At 50.7% G+C, this 17080-nt stretch overlaps 1 protein-coding gene across 7 annotated transcripts in view; it reads right to left on the bottom strand.

Moving 5' to 3' along the window:
• The window catches only part of ATP2B2 (ATPase plasma membrane Ca2+ transporting 2), a 217697-nt gene that overhangs the window by 25367 nt on the left and 175250 nt on the right, over window positions 1–17080 (bottom strand). For all 7 annotated transcript variants that reach the window (XM_023218444.2, XM_023218443.2, XM_023218442.3 and 4 more), the window contains 4 exons: window positions 10287–10528; window positions 9096–9330; window positions 927–1106; window positions 641–728 (listed from right to left, as the gene is read on the bottom strand). In XM_023218444.2, coding sequence (XP_023074212.2) covers window positions 641–728; window positions 927–1106; window positions 9096–9330; window positions 10287–10528 — 745 coding nt within the window. The remainder of the gene's footprint in view (window positions 1–640; window positions 729–926; window positions 1107–9095; window positions 9331–10286; window positions 10529–17080) is intronic.

The raw sequence follows: 17080 nt of genomic DNA, 5'->3' as shown, positions 1-17080 counted from the left end.
AATAAAAATAAAGAGTGCCCAGCACCCGGCCACCTAGGCTCAGCAAGTGGTGCACCCTCCCTTTGGAGGGAGGAGCAAGACTTTGGCTTTTGGTCTCATCCCTCAGGTGGCTATTCCCAAGACAGCGCATCCCTGGGGTACCGGTCACAAATGTTGGTTGGTTGCCTCAGGGACCAGACAGACCAAGAGACTAAAAGCTCTGAGACCAGACTGAGAACAAGTGAAGTAGGCTGAGTGTCGGACCACAAGCAGCAGTAAGGACTGTGTCAAAGGTGAGAGAGCAGGGTCTGCGTAGTCTTTCAAATCCATCATTTAAAAAGGCGCTGTACCGGCCACATAGAACACGTCTGTGGGCCCCACTCAGCCCTGAGCCGGGAGTTTGGGACCCCACACAGGCCCAGGTCCATTGTTTCCTAGGGGAGTTGGAGGCCCAAAGAGAAGACTTAGTCCCATCTCCTTCTGGCCCCTTGCAGGCTCCCAGGGCTGAAAAGGGGGCGACATAAGGCTGTACCCAGGTGTGGAGAGTCGGGGGCGAGAGGCCCTTCCCTTCTGGGAAGAAGCTGCAAGTGCCAGGAGAGGAGGGCCCAGTTTCTGGCCTGGTGCTGGGCTTCAGGATCGCCCGTGCCCGCCCAAGTCTTACCTTTAACCAGGGTATGCTTGTCCGTGGGGGAGGAGCGAGCCAGCACCCGCAGCTTTGGCCAGATCTTGTCAATTCGCTCCTGCTCAATCTGGAGAGGGATGGGGAAGGGGGCGGGTCGGTGGGGTCAGGGAGAGAAACTGAGGCCTGGAGAAGGGAGGGGACATGCCCAGAGTCACTGGGCTCTTAGCAGCACACTGGCTGGCTTCTGTACAATCATGCAGCACCCTACCTCCCAGCCCCCATCTAAGCACGTTCCCCCGAGGATGCTTTACGCTGGGACACGCACCTCCCCCTTCTCGTTGCGGATCCTTCTGTTGAACTCCTTGCCCTCGAGGCACAGAAAGTCCTCCCCAGGATGGATGATGCCACACTTGATGGCGATGGCCCGAGCCGTGTTGATATTGTCACCAGTGACCATGCGGACCGTGATGCCTGCCCGCTGGCACTTGCGGATGGCTTCTGGGACCTGGGCAGGAGGGCAGGGGCCATGGGGGAGGGCACCACCTCAGGCAGATCCCCCCTGCCTTCATGGATTCCAGAGGAGCCCTTCTCACAGGCAGTTCTACTGAAAGGGGACTAGATGACTATGAGATACTGACGGCACACATGGCACATGGGCCACAGCCTCCCTTCCTGTGCCCATGGCAGGCATTGTTAATCGATCACACATCCTCTGATTAAACCCTGCTGTGGTTCTCATCACAGAGTCCCAGGTGGCTACCACCTATTGACCATGACAGTCCATCCTGAGACAGAACCACTGGCTGTCTTGACCTGGGCAAAGACTTTGTAAAGACTTCCACGAACACCTCCTCAGATCTGGCCCCAGGTAAGCTTGGCCAGGTGAACTTGTCCTTGTCTCACCCACATATACAGTTCCCGCAAACTTGACAAATCCATTTGTGTATTTTCAGTTTCTTGGGGGGATATTTGCATTTGGGAGCATTTTACTTACAGAATGTGACACGGGTTTAGAATATGTATAAATGATTACGCTTCATGTAAAATATACTATTTTGCTGCAATAATAAGGATAGGTTCTGCCCTCTCTGACTGTAATGACAGACGATATCTGGGACAATCAGGCCAGATCAGAGCCAGCCAATCAGAAGGCACAAGGCTTCCCAGCCCCGCCCCACCCCAGCAGCCAGCCCTGAGCAGAGCTAAGGGTTTCCCCCGCGGAAACCAGCCTGGAGCTGGGGCAGCCCTTTATACACAACAGAAATCGATGGAATGAATGATTCTTACCCGAGGGCAGTGACAAATAATAAAATAATATTTGCTGCAGAACGTCTTTCAGTGGGAGAGAACATGTCAAGGACAGAAAATTCAGTTGTTTGGAAAGACCACGGCCTGTTAGAATCTCCAGCCTGGAAGGGCTCAGTCTGACGTTCACTCCCTGCACACCCCACAGTGACCAGGAGCGCACTCCAGCATCCACCTGCCAAGCCACCGCTGAGGGAGTTGGAAACCTATGGACTGAGTCATATTCCCCCTAAAAGACAGACTGGAGCCCTAAGCCCCAGTACCTGTGTATGTGACCTTGCTTAGAGATAGGGTCATTATAGCGGTAAATCCAGCTGAAATGAGCACATCACGGTAAGTCCTAATCCTACAGGAATGATGTCCTTATAAAGAGGAAATTTGGACACAAAGATATGCAAAGGAGATGCCATGCAGAAATTGGGGTGCTGCTTCTACACTCCAAGGAGGCCAAAGGTGGCCAGCAAGCCACTGGAAGCTGAGAGAGAGGCGGAGCCAGCTCCTCCCTACCGTCATTGGAAAGAGCCAGCCCTGCTGACACCTTGGTCTCAAACAGACGTCCAGCCTCCAGGACTGTGAGACAACAAACTGCTATTGAGCCACTCAGTTTGTGTGACTTTGTTACAGCAGCCCTAGAAAACTAGTACAAACAGTTAGAAGGTGGGGCCAAGCCTGACTGGGACAGCTCCTGCCCTGGTCTCCTTTCTGCCCTCAGCAATGGTAAGAACAAGGATCGGCCTTGACTATCTCGCCTGTGTCCACCCCATCTGCAGCACCCACCACTCCTTCAGCCCTCACCGCTATCGTCTCAAGCTGGGTCATTGCCCAGCCTGCCTCTGGGCAGGAAGGCAGGGGCCATGGGGGAGGGCACCACCCTCCCTGTGTGCCCTGTGCAGAGGGCACTGCCTGGCCCCTCTTTCCTTACCCTGGCCACTAGTGACCTGCCTGAGTGTCAGCCTGTGGGCCTGCCCTCTTTCAGGGGCTCCACCCTGACGCCTTCAAGAGGAAACCCACAGTTCTGAGCGTGGCTGTCTTGTGGCGTGAGGAACAGATGTCCTGGAGGGCAGGATCCCAGTAAGGAGGTCTCTCTAGCTACTGGAGTTGTCTCAGAGACCAGCTCTGTGGTCAGGTAGTGATCTCCCTGTTGTTGAAGGGTTAGAGCAGGGCCAGCTGACCACCAGCCTCCTCTGGGGCTTATTTCCAGGGCCTGGGGAGAAGACTTCCAGTGCCCACTTGGGGCTTGGGGGCCACGTGAGCAAGGCCTCTGCCTCATGCCACAGTGGCTAATCACGTAAGCAAATGTGACCTCATTTTTACAGAGCTGGAGGGAGTGGGGACGTGGAATGTCAAAGATCCTGTTTATATAACTTACTAATAGCCTCATGACGGCTGTAACATGGGCTGTGGCCCCCTGCTCTCACCTGCCCCTGAGAACAGCAAAGAGCTGCTGTTTCCTGGGAACATACAGCTTATCTGGCTCCTGCCCCCAAAAGGAGGAATTTAGGTTCTTGGTTTCAAAGATGCTGGAGGTCTTGGAGTTGGAAAAGACTTTGGGTCACTGACTTTGACCCGCTGCTCATTGTCTAGATCTGTTCCCAGGTGTCCTCAACAGATGGGCTGGTCAGCCTCTCCTTGCACACCCCTGATGACGGGGCACTCCCTCCCTCTAATGCCCACTGCTCCACTGTGGAACAAGTCTAGTTGATTTTTTTACACAACCTTTCTTTTTTCACATAGCAGAGCATTACCCTGCATCAGACCTGTACTCTATTTGGAGGCAGGGTCTTTGGCACAGGCCTATACAAAAAGTTCTGGGAACACATAAGGGGATTTTGTGCTGCTGAGTATATGTGCTACTGAAAGAGCACAGAGGGCACTGTTGCTTTGGAAGAAAGTGGGTGGGGAGGAGAAATCAAGGAGGACTTCCTGGAGGAGGAGATGTTTGAGCTGCCAACTGAGGCTCTGGCTCCTGGCATTGTGCCAGGGCTGAGGCTACACAGATGAACAGAGATTAGTCCTGGCCATAGAGCACTGTCCACTCTGCATTGGCAGAGAAGGCCTGAGGTATGAACGGGTCTGAGGGCCATGCTACAGGTGATCTGGAGGGGCTGAAGCTGAAGGAAGATGTGGGGTAGGGACTGGAGACATGAATTTGGAGAGGGGCAGAAGGTGCTGGACCAGGGATATGCTCCTTCAGGCACTGGGAACTGTGGGAAGTTCTGAACCAGGAATGAGGCGATCAGAGCTGCGTTTTAGGAAGACTCTCACTTTCGTTGTTGTTTTTTGTTTTGAGATGGAGTCTCGCTCTGTTGCCCAGGCTGGAGTGCAGTGGCGCAATCTTGGCTCACCGCAAGCTCCGCCTCCCAGGTTCACACCATTCTCCTGCCTCAGCCTCCCGAGTAGCTGGGACTACAGGTGCCTGCCACCACACCCGGCTAATTTTTTGTATTTTTAGTAGAGACGGGGTTTCACCGTGTTAGCCAGGATGGTCTCGATCTCCTGACCTTGTGATCCACCTGCCTCGGCCTCCCACAGTGCTGGAATTACAGGCGTAAGCCACCGCGCCCGGCCAAGACTCTCACTTTCAAGACTGTCTCCCAGAGCCAAAATCAGCCATCGTCTGGGCCTCTCCAAGCAAGCTGGCTTCATGAGAAAAATGAGGCTAATTTTTACAGACCCTATACTTTCCTCTGTGCAGTGGAGAGAGGGCTTGGGGACCAAAGGGCTGGGTTGGGTTTTGCTCTAGGGTCTCACATGAACCCTGGTTTCTTCATCTGTAAAATGGGTACAATAGTATCCACCCTTCAGCAAGGCTGGGGGAACTCTATGACAGGGCACAAACAGCCCACACACAGGACAGGCACGTGTACACCTTTTACAAGTCCCTTTTCTCTCATAAACGCAGCAGGGCATTCCCGAGGCCCCAGCCACTCCGCATCCCTTCCTGCCTTCTTGCCCTGCTCATGCTGTCCCCTCTGCCTGGAATGCCCTCCTTCCCTTAGCCTCTATGTGTCAAGTCTGTCCCATCTTATAAGTGAAATGCTCTCTATTCATGAAGCCATTCCTGATTCCTGCAACCCAACGGGATGTTTTCTTAAGCCGCTCTCAGGACTTAGTTTTGTTGCTCACTCATTCACTTATTGGACAAACAGGTCTGGAGCATCTAACTGCTCTGGACACTGAGGATCCGGAGATGTTTAAGACTCAAACCCCAGAGGCATTGATCCAGTTAAAATACGCTTCCCACATCAATAAAATTCCTGTGAAATTAAAAATAAATAAATAAGTTTGGGAAAAAATGACTTCTTTCGCTAAAATTATCCTAGATATTTCTCACTGAGGAAAAGCAGCCAGGAAATGGGTGCTTCCTATTTTCATTAAATAAAAGCTTTTAAACATCTGTTGTTTCTGGTGACAGCCGTTGTCTGTGACTCTGAGGGCTTCAAACACCCCTGGATAACCCAGCAAATCCCAGACCGCTGCTCTCCTGATGGCTTTATCGGCACTGATTTCAATCAACCTTGGAAAATGTACCCACTATATGGGCCGACAGTGGGGTGCTTTGGCAAGGGTGTTTTGATCTGTTCTAGCCTTTGGTCTTCTCGTGAGAGGAAGGCAATGTGGAGATTCAACCCCTTGACAGCCTGGGAAACCGAGTGAGGCAGAGACTGTTTTCTTGCAGTTGCAAAATGAATCTTAGTGTGTCTGCAGGGCCCTAGAGATGGTCCGGGCTGAGGTTTTCCCTCTGGCTGAGCCTCCTAGGCTGGAGGCACCAGGAAGGGCGTTCACCTGTGAGATTTACAGAGGGCAACAAAGAATTCTGTATAAACGGATGAGTCCAGGAGGACAGAGCCCTGGGGAGCTTGACAAAAACACAGTCACCAAAGGCACACACGTTCCCTGAAGGTCACCCCTAAAAACTGGGGATAATGGTTGCCTCTGAGGTGGGAACCAAGGAGCTAGAGGGGGCAGGAATGGCCTACCTAAAAAACAAACAAATAAACAAAACCATACCCACCCGTCTCCTTGGGTCCTGCATCCATCCCGCCCACTCGGAGATGCTGAATCAACACGTCTGAGCTTTTATGCTTGCAAGTGGTGTCACCTGTAACCCTACTGTGTCCCTCACTGTGATTGTTGGACAGTCTGATTCTCTCAGTTTTCAGGTGGGGAAACTGAGGCCATCTGTGAGGGAGTGGCAGGGGCAGAATTAGAACCCATGTCCCTTGAGTCTGCTGTGTCACTTGAGTAAGTTACCACTGTGAAACAATTTATGACTCCTATACAGACATCCCAGGGGTGAGCCAACAGGAGAGAGGGTGGCCCATGTGGATGCCTTGACTGAAGGAAGCAGGGGAAGATGGCAGGGTAAGTCTTCCAGTCAACTCTTTCTCTCTCTGGGGACGTCAGAGCTTGGGAGGGACCCAAGGGGCACCTGGGCTGACTTCCCATTTCATAGATGAAAACACTGAGGCTCACAGAAGGAAGTAGCTTGTTAGTGGCAAAGTTGGGGTTGGGGGTTGGCTCCAGGCCCCCCTTTCCCAGAGTCTGTGCCTGCAGCCAGCTTCTCTGGATGACCATGCTGTCAATAGAAAATGCCAGGGACGCAGCTCTGCCCCTTCAGGCCCTGGGCATGGGGAGCTCTCATCCCTGTCCTCATCTGCTCATCCTCTTGACTTAGAACTACTTGTCCTTTCCTTCCCTTTTTCCTTTTTCCTTTCCTTTCCTTTCCTTGTGTGTGTGTGTGTGTGTTTGTTTGTGTGTGTGTGTGTGTGTGTGTTTGTTTGTGTGTGTGTGTGTGTGTGTGTGGCAACCAGGCAAAGGCCCTGAGGCAGGGAGGCAGAAAACCTGTTCTAATCTGGGTTCACTCAGCCACTTTGGGCACATCACTGTCCCTCTCTGGGCCTCGGTGTTTTCTTCTGGAAATTGGGGTTTGTGGGGGAAGGCGTTTGGACTAGATCAGCCACTCAAACCTCAAGTCATGCCCTGTGAGAGTCATGAAATTTGTTTAGTGGGTGGTGACCAACATTTTTAAAAAGAAACAAATAAATAGAAGAACGGAAAATAGTTAAGTGCATCCCGTTATTTTGTGAAATTCTTGCTTTGGTGAAGTGTGTGTGTTTACTGAGTCATGACATAAAATACATTTCTTATTGTGCGTCATGGTCAAATAACAGTTTGGACCAGCTAGTGTCTTCCATTCATCTAAGGGATGTTTCCAAGGCAGGGTGGTGAGCCAGGAACTCTGGGAGTGACCGGGAAGGGAGAGGTTGTGGGATTGGGAAGGACAGGCGTGTGGGCAGGCCAGGCTCAAGTGCTGTGCAAGGATGAAGAGTTTTCAGTAACGAGATAACGCATCACAGTGAAGCCTGAACCCATTAGTGACTGGTAATGAGGAGGTGTCCCACAGGGAGGCTGATAAACGGCTCTGTCCATGGAGAGAGAGGTTTGCAGGAAAGCACGTGTGGGTTCCACTGCCAAGCTCCAGGGGCATTAATTGTCTTTGCTGTTTTAGGATCTTGATAGGAGTGAGGAAGCCACAATGACACCCCCAACTCATTCATTCCACAAACACTCATTGAACACCTTTGGTAGGCTAGACTGTGTGTCTAGGGCTGTTATGTGTCCCTGGATCTAGGGTAATGAAATCTACTGGAGAGGGCATGAAGGAAGGGGACCCACATATGTAGCCCACCTATCTTGTGCCAGATGCTCCGCCTGTTGCTCGTAGACACATGATCTGAGCCTTCATGATATCCCAGAGGGGGTGTGTGTGATACTATTATTATCCCCATTATGCAGATGAGGCTCAGAGAGGTTATGTAACTGGTTCAACATCACACAGCCAGCTGTGCTGGCACTCAGGATCACAAATCTGTCTGATGTCTGAGCTCACACTTTGAACCCTCTCCCTGCTGCCTAAAATGTGAAAGTCCACGCCTGTGACCTCCTAGTTTCATTTTTTTTTGGAATACAGAATCTCATAACATCAGGGCCAGGAACTTGAAAGGCATCTTGTCTATCCCTTTTACCTTAAAGAAAGGGAAACAGGCTCAGACAGGAGTAGGGAATGGCCAGAGACCCCCAAAGAACAGTGTCAGGGTAGGTCCATTAAGGAATGGAGGAGGTGGGCCCCCAAAGCATCAGCACCCAATCTTACAGCAGAGGCCAATCGACCCGGCCAGGGCCTGGCCAGGGCATCCGGTCCGGACCCAACAGCTGAGTGAGTCCTGGGAGGATGGGGAAGCAAGCCCCTCCTGCACCCTGCCTCATGCCCACGGTGCTCCCCTGGGGCCTGGCGGTGTAAGCTGACTCACGCTGCCTGCCCATGCAGCATTTTGGAGATTCAGGACAGCTTCCCCTGCTCCCCACAGCCTTTCTTCAGCCTGGGCAGCCTCACAGACCACACACACGTCATCCTCCCCTGACCCTGGCAGCTCTAGCACTGAGTTCTTGGCCTTCCCCCTCCAGGTGCAGATTCAGCTGAAGGAGACTGAAGACCTACTGTGTGCTGAGTACAGATAGGCATCACCTCCCTCGATCCTTGTGAAGTGGGCGCTGTCAGCCCCCTTCCCTTCTGCTTGAGAATGTGACCTGCAGTTAACGTTCTAGCTCTGTTCCCCTGGAAGCCTGATAAAGGTTGACTCTCCGCTGTGTTCCCAGGCCAGCTTGCTAGGGTAAACTGGCTGGTAAACTGCATCTGCACTGGGAGAAACTATAAATACTGACAGGGACACCACACTTCGGGTTCTCCTGAGTGCAATGACCCTTGCTATTGGGCGTGTCCTTTGTAGGGACCCTGGAATCCACGTCTGTGGATTTGTTACAGGAGATCCTGGCTCCTGCAGGGCAAGAGGTTTCTAAGGCAGGGCAGCCCCTACACTTGTCCCTTGGGGGACCAGAGGGAAGAGCTCATGGTGGCTGGGTGGACAGCTCGAGGACTGCCCCCATGGCAGAGCAATGCCTGCTGACAACCTGTGGGTTCTGTGTCCTTCTAGGCTGACCCATGCCATGTGTGGTCTATGCTGTTTCTCATGGGCGATCCTCTTATGAGGATCAGGGAAGGAGATCCCCATGGGCACTGTGTGGAAACTGAGACTCAAAGAGGTGAAGTGACTTATTTCAGGTCACCCAGGTGGCAGGCCTCCCAGCCTCATCCCCTTTCCCTGACCTTGCTGGCCCTGGGGCCTACCTCCGGCCGCACGGGGTCCTCGATGCCCACCACGCAGATGCAGGTGAGTTCGTTGAGGATGTCATTCTCGTTGTCCCAGTCCGGCTCGGGGCTGCTGGGGAAGTCGCGGTAGGCCACGCAGATAGTGCGGAGCCCATCGCAAGCCATGGGCTCAATCACTTTCTTTACCATCTCGTCCCGGTCGCGGGGCCGGAAGACACGGGGCTCTCCCGCCCCATTGAGGATTTTGCAGCACCTGGGGGAGGATGGAAGGGAGATGGGGAGCCCAAGGAATGCTCCTTCTGAACGGCTCAGAGACCACCTCCCCACCCTCGTGATGCCTAGCTGGCTGCGGCTGGTCATCCAGTGCCCATCTAGTCCATGCCCCAGGCAGGGTGAAATCAGGCGTCCTTCCTGCAATTTTTGCCCAGGCCACTCAGCAAGCGGAGCCCCACTTTGATGTATTATATACTCACAAGATTCATCTGAAATAACACTCCCACAGCTGAAGTGGTTTACAAAGCTCATAAAACCCAGGCTAGTAGTTCTTGACCCTGCCTGCACATTAGAATTGCCTGGGGGAGCCTTTAATAAATATCCATGTGTGAGCCTTGCCCCAGAGGTTCCAGTTCAATTTGTCTGGGGTGAATCCAGGAATCATTTTTTTTTTAAACACTCCTCAGAGTGATTCCAATGTGTAGCCAGGGTTGAGAACCACTGGGGGCTAGAACAATCCTCTCAATGTACAAGTGGGGAAACTGAGAGCAGAGAGGGGAAGGGATTTGCTTAGTTCACCAGGCTTATTTCCAGCACTCCTCTGGAGTCAGAGGAGTGTGGCTAATAATGAAAATAGCTACCATCAACCAACTCTATGCTAAAGGAAGTGAAATAAGAGAGATCTAAGTGTGATAACGGGTAGAACTTTCTGATGAACCAGTGGCTTAGGGAGGAGAAGGGAGAGGACTCTGGCTATAGAAAGGTTTAAGAGGATATAGTGGAAGACACAGTGGCCAAGGGGCATGAAAGTGAAGATGAATCTTCCTGGATGGCCTTGGGCAGGGCCCTCTGTGGCTCTGAGTGCTAGACAGCCACTCTAGCCAGGCAGGCTGCTGAGCCTGGTCTGGATGGCAGCCAGTGCTATATGACCCTGACATCCCCAGCTCCCTGCACCAGGGCACAGCCCTCAGCCCCGGCGCCCTGCCCAGCGCTTACTTCTTGAGCACGATCTCAGAAGCCCCCTTGCTGTACATGCGGAAGCTCTCGTCGGGCAGCTTGATGACAGTGCTCATGGACTTGCGCACGGAGTTGAAGGTGTACACTTTGTACAGCTTCTCCTCTGGCATCTGGCTGCGCACGGGCTCGTAGTCCTGCTTCAGGTCCAGCACAAAGCCCAGCAGGCCGCACTCCGTCTTGTTGCCCACCTGCCGAGGCAGGGCGCCCTCCTTCTCTGGGGGCTGGGGAGAGAGGCAGGAGCGGCTGGCACCTGGTGGGGCCTGTGTCAGGAGAGCCCTGCCCCGGCTGCCACTGAGGCTCTGGGACTGCCACCAGGTGGTCTCTGGGCTGGGGGCTGAGCCCTCAGGGAACCCTTGGCCCATCCCCTGCACCCTCAGGGTTCTGCATCCCAGGTCCAGTCCTGACTCCGGGTGAAAGGAGTGAAGCAAGATCAGCTTTTAAAAAAATTATGAATTATTTCAAACATGAAAAAGAGAATGATGTAACAAAGTTATGTGCCTACCATCCAGCTTTGTAGCATCTTAACATTATGCCACACTTTCCTCAGATTTTTCTTTTTTAAGAAGTAAAACATTATAGACAAAGCTGATTCCCCTCTGCAAACCTCTTTCCATATGCATAATTCACTCCGTGTCCCAGAAACAACTTCTGTCTTACATTCGGCATCAATCATTACCCTGTGTGTATTTAACTGTTAATTCTGAGATAATTGTAATTCACATGCAATAAGAAACAATACAGAGAGATGCCATATACCCTTCATCCAGTTTCCCCCAATGTTATCACCGTAGTATTAACACAAGTACCACAACTGAGATGGAGATGGAAGCCGACCTTGTTGAGATTTCACTGGCTTTACATGTGCTTGTGTGTGTGTGTGCATGTGCATTTTCTATGCAATGGCACCACGTGTGGGTTAATGTGGCCACCACCACTGTCAAGATTCAGGACAGTTCACCACAAGGGTCCTTGTACTACCCTTTTTTTAAAGCTATCACCTCTCTCTCCCCCCACTCCCTGGCCATGGCAACCACTAATCTGTTCCCCGTTTCCACGCTTTCATCATTTCCAGCCCACTATGTAAATGGAACCATACAGTCTGTAACTTTCGGAGCTTGGCTTCTTTGCTCAGCAGAATCCCCCTGAGATATAGGCAAGCTGCTGCGTGTGCTGATAATCTGTTCCTTTTGATTGCTGAGTGGTATTTCATGGGATGGACAGACTGTCCCTTGTGATTTCAATCAGGGTGAACCAATGGAAACTGGTATTTTTGAATGTCAAAAATGGTCAAATATGGGCAAGTTCATGCAGTTTAACCTAATGAGACTCCTGACCTCAAGTAATCTGCCTGCCTCGGCCTCCCAAAGTGCTGGGATTACAGGTGTAAGCCACCATGCCCGGCTGTAACTGCACCTGGCTGTAACATTCTGTTTTTGAGATTCATTCATGTTTACGGTTCTAGTGTGTTCCTTTTTAACTGCTCTATAGATGCCATGATATGAATACGCTGCAAAGACTTACCCCTTCCTTGAGTCCCTCCCTCACTTCCCTCTCCCCTTCACTCATTAGACACACAGTCTTTGGCACCTGCTTCATGCTGGCCCTGTGCCCGCCTCAGGGCCATGTGAACACCATTAGCTCCTGTCCTGGAGACTCCCAGAACACCAGCTGCATCTCCCCAGCACCTGTCACTTCCTCGCACGGCTGCCTGAACACAGGCTGTTTCATGCCTCTGTACCTTCACCTCTGCTGCTCCTCCTGGGTGGGTCCCTCTCCCTCCCCTGTTAGGCACACTTCCTCTTGTCTTTTAAGGACCAGCTCAGCTATCTCCTTGTTTTTGAAAACTGCCATGTGGGTCTTTCTTCCCCTGTGTAAATAAGCTGCACTCTATTTCTCTCTGGGTTCTCAGGGTCAGTGCAAAACTCATCACACAGCAGGTGCTTATTAACTGTTCGCTAGATGGTTTAATGCAGACCAGAGTGGTGGGGGAGACAGGTTAATGGTAAGGATGAGATGCCTCCATATGGGCACTGATGTGGGATTCACAGGAGGCTGCGAAAGTGCAGATTTGCAGGTGGCTCCCATGTGCACCCCCCGACCCCAATGCACACACCCACTCATGCCACTTAATAGCATTCATACGGGCGACTCAGGTGGAGGTGGCTTCAGGGGTGGTGAAAGACACCAGAGATAAACCCAAACTCTAGAGAAATTCTGAAGATGAAATAGCTATGAACACGCCTGTGTCCCCATGAAGTACCAGATGAAGCTCTCACAAGGAGCCCTCTGCATCCTTGTCCTCAGTCTCCCTCATATTACCCAAAAAAGCAGCCCAGATAGGAAGAAGGTGGACTCAGGAAGATATCAGCATGACTGGCTCTGCAGAGACAGGATGGACCTTCTGTCAGCAACTGGACATATCCCTGGGCTATTCTCCCCTCTTCTGCAGCGAGGGCTCGGGCCCAAAGAGCACACCTGATTCACATGGGGGGCATACAGGCATCGACATGCAGTGGTCCTGAGACCTGGGGATGCAGAGGAAGTAAAAAAGAGCCTTTGAACCTAAACGAGGTCCTCAGTTTCCCCATCTGTAAGACGGAGAGGCTGGAGCCCATGCTTTCTAGCTCAGAGAAATATCAACCCTCTCCTTAAAGTGGATGTGGTGAGGGAGGGTAGAGTGAGGAAGAACTGCAGGTCCCTCGGTGGATGGTACGGCAGCGGTGGACAGGGAGCAAGGCTCAGAGCACCTCCCTGGCTCCCACAGCCAGACTGACCTGAGGCATCCTGTGCCTTGGAAAATGCCCCACCCCAAAGCTCTTTGATAGGTTTTAGTAAGAAGCAGAGGAATATTTGACACAACTTCCCATGTCTGAAGTTTCGGAAAATAAGTTCTAAGATCTTCCCTCTCTCTGCAGTATGCTGTTATTGTGTGCTATCTCTCTCTCTCTCTCTCTCACACACACACACACATATATATATTTGCATTTTATAATTAACTTTCTGTTGATTTCCAGAGTTTTATGTATTTTCCATAACAATTTTTTCTCCCTCTACTAATGAAAGAAAATGACGACACAGAGGACTTAAATAAAAATGCCTAATTACTTATTTGCCCAAGAGAGCTGAGCAGTCATGCCTGCAAAACACCCAGCATTTTATTACCTTCTGTGAAATATTTTAATTTTCCTCTAAAAGGATTTCAGACAATCCATGGTTGCAAATGGCAGAGCTGTCTCCTCCGTAATTCAATTTGTTTCCATGAACTTGAGCTCTGAAATCGCCTACATGCATTACTAAGAATCAGGGACCCTCCCCTCTTCTCTTTTGGCTTTTTAAGATCCTGACAAACCCAAAAGTTTTGCTCCTGCTGTAGAATTTCCATGAGCCTTTTTATCTCCAGGGCTCCAACTCTGTAAGGGAGTCAAGGCATTGGTATTGTTCCTGTTTTGAGGGACAGAGAACAGGCTCTGGGGAGAAAAGGGACTTGCTCCTCGTCAGGGACGTGCAGAGGGTCAGGCCTGAGGCTGCTCCAAAACCCCTGATTCCAGTTCCAGCTTGGTCCAGCACATTTCTCTGCATGGTATTGGGCCCTTGGGGAATGCTGGGTGCAGCCATGGTCATAGTGCAGCCATGGTCATATCTTTGAGAGGACATTTCATGCTCTTGTTTTGGGATGCTGGGAAGTGAATGGAGCTAAGATCAATGAATGATGACTTGAAGAGCTGCAAGTTATGAATAACATTTGCAAAAATGGGATTAAGAAAAACCGTAGCATGTATCACCCATTAGGATGGCTACAATTAAAAACAAAGAAACAAAAAATAATATTGGTGAGGATGTGGAGAAACAGGAACCCTTGTACACTACTGGTGGGAATCTAAAATGGCACAGCCACTATGGAAAACAGTATGGTAGTTCCTCAGAAAATTAAACATGAAATTACTATATGATCCAGAAAGTCTGATTCTGGGGAATATGCCCCAAATAATTTTAAACAGGTACTCAAAGAAATATTTGTATACTCATGTTCAAAGCAGCATTAATCACAAAGTCTAAGAGTTGGACACAACCAACCTGTCCATCAACAGATGAATGGATAAACAAAATGTGATTTATCCATACAATGGACTATTATTCAACCTTAAAAAGGAACGAAATTCTGATACATGCTACTACCACATGAAGGAATCTTGAGGACATTATGCTAAGTGAAATAAACCAGTCACAAAGGGACAAAAACTGTATGACTCGACTTATATGAGCTACTGGAGCAGTCAGATTTATAGACAGAAAGTAGAATGGTGGGTGCTAGATGTGGGAGGAGAGGAGAATGGAAAGTTACCATTTAATGGGTACAGAGTTTTAGTTTTGCAACCTGAAAAGAGTTCTAGAGATGAGCTGTACAACAATGTGAATGTACTTAATACTGCTATACACTTAAAAATGGCCAAGTTTGTAAATTTTATGGTGTATCTATTTTACGTAAATTTTTCTTTTTTTGGGACGGAACCTTGCTCTGTCGCCCAGGCTGGACTGCAGTGGCACGATCTCGGCTCACTGCAAGCTCCGCCCCCCGGATTCACGCCATTCTCCTGCCTCAGCCTCCCATGTAGCTGGGACTACAGGCGCCCGCCACTACGTCCCGCTAATTTTTTTTTGTATTTTTAGTAGAGACGGGGTTTCACCGTGTTAGCCAGGATGGTCTCAATCTCCTGACCTCGTGATCCACCCGTCTCGGCCTCCCAAAGTACTGGGATTACAGGCTTGAGCCACCGCGCCCGGCCTACGCACATTTTTTAAATAAAAAAATGACTTAAAAGGCTCCCCAACAGGCCGGGTGTGGTGGCTTACACCTGTAATCCCAGCACTTTGGGAAGCTGAGGCGGGCAGATCACGTGAGATTGGGAATTTGAGACCAGTCTGGCCAACATGTCAAAACCCCGTCTCTGCTAAAAATACAAAAATTAGCCAGGAGTAGTGGCAGGCACCTGTAATCCCAGGTACTCGAGAAGCTGAGGCAGGAGAATCACACAAACCCGGGAGGCGGAGGTTGCAGTGAGCCGAAATTATGCCACTGTACTCCAGCCTGGGCGTCAGAGCAGGACTCCATCTCGAAAAATAAAAATAATTTAAAAAAAAGCTCCTAAATGAACTCCATAGTATGGTAAACTGCAATAACTGCAATGTGATAATTTTTCTAAGAGGCCATTAGAAAACAATTTTATGCTAATTGGCTGTCTCTGGTGACCTAGCGAGCATCCTTTAAGGACAGGCATCAGCAATGACGTCTCCCCGATGCCTGGAGACCCGACCTCAACAGCTGCAGCCATACCCGTTTCCCCAAATGCCTGCTCCGCACTCACCACTCTACTGAGCTCTTCACATGCATCACCTAATCATAGGCTCACAGCTGCCTACGGGGCAGGGGCTGTTCTTCCTCCCATTTTACAGTCATGCACAACTGAGGCCAGGAGAGGTGAGGCTGCACGGCAAGGAAGGGTCTAGTTGGCTAGGAGCCGAAGCAGGGGGTCTGGGCCCTGAGCTCACAGAGCACCTCTCCCAGAAGCCTGCCTCTCTCCTTGGCAGAGACCACTGGCTCAGAGTCACCAGGGCAGGGCAGTTTGCCTCATTTGTGCCCACATCTCCGCCCCACCAGTGCCATGGGCTGCCAGTGAACATTTGTCCAGTGAATCAATTAATAATTTTGTGTTCGTGTGTGGGGTGCTGCCAACAGGATGCCAGGTGGCACGAAATTTTGGCAGAACTTGGTTCCCAGAATCATCCTCTAAAGGCCTGGCTTTTGAGGAGAGTGAGGTGGCTGTGCAAGGTCAGTGAGCCCTGGGGTCTTCCCCAGAGGTGGGGAGGGCAGGAGGTGGGTGCGGGTGTCTGGGACTACAGAAGCCCCCTGGAATGCAGAGGCGCTGCACTCTAGGAGAGTAGACTCCCAGGAGCCTTCCCCAGCTCACCAGTGCAGCGAGTGTGTGTGTGTGTGTGTGTGTGTGTGTGTGTGTGTGTGTGTGATGCATGGGGTGTGTATCTGTGGTGTGCGTATATGTGTAGTGTACTTGGTATGTGTGTGTGTGATGCATGGGGTGTGTGTCTGTGGTGTGCGTATATATGTAGTGTACTTGGTATGTGTGTGGTGTGTGTGTGTGTATATGATGTGTTTGGTCTGTGTGTGTGGTGCATGGTGTGTGTTGCATGTGTGGCATGTATGTTGTGCACTGTATGTGTATGGTATGTACTGTGTATAGTGTGTGTTATATGTGCTGCTGTGTGTGTTGTATGTGCACAGTAGGTGGTGTACGTGTGTTGTGTGTTTGATGTGTGTGATATGTGATGTATATGTATTGTGTAGTGTGTGTGATGAGTGGTGTGTATGGTGTATGTTGTGTGCATGTGGTGAGTGTTGTGTGTGTGTGATGAGTGGTGTGTGTGGTGTGTGTTGTATGTGCATGGGTATGTGTGGTCTGTGTGTTGTATGTGTGGTGAGTGGTATGTGTGATGTGTGTGATATGTACTGTGTGTGGTGAGTGGTGTGTGTATGTTGTGTGTGGTGTGTTGTGTGTGGTTTTTGTGTATGGTAATGTGGTATGTGTGTGTTGTGTGTGATGAGGGGTGTATGTATTTTGTGTATGTAGTGTGTGTTATTATGTGCATGGTAGGTTGTGTATGTGTGTTGTGTGTGTGATGAGTGATGTGTTTCATGAGTGGTGTGTGTGTGCTGTGTGTGTTGTATGTGTGGTGTGTGTGATGTGTGTGTGGTGTTGTGT

The sequence above is a fragment of the Piliocolobus tephrosceles genome, chromosome 2, assembly GCF_002776525.5.
Source record: "Piliocolobus tephrosceles isolate RC106 chromosome 2, ASM277652v3, whole genome shotgun sequence".
In the NCBI taxonomy this organism is placed as follows: Eukaryota; Metazoa; Chordata; class Mammalia; order Primates; family Cercopithecidae; genus Piliocolobus; species Piliocolobus tephrosceles.
The sequence above is the reverse complement of the archived record's forward strand: the minus strand, read 5'-3'. Positions and strand labels throughout refer to the sequence as shown.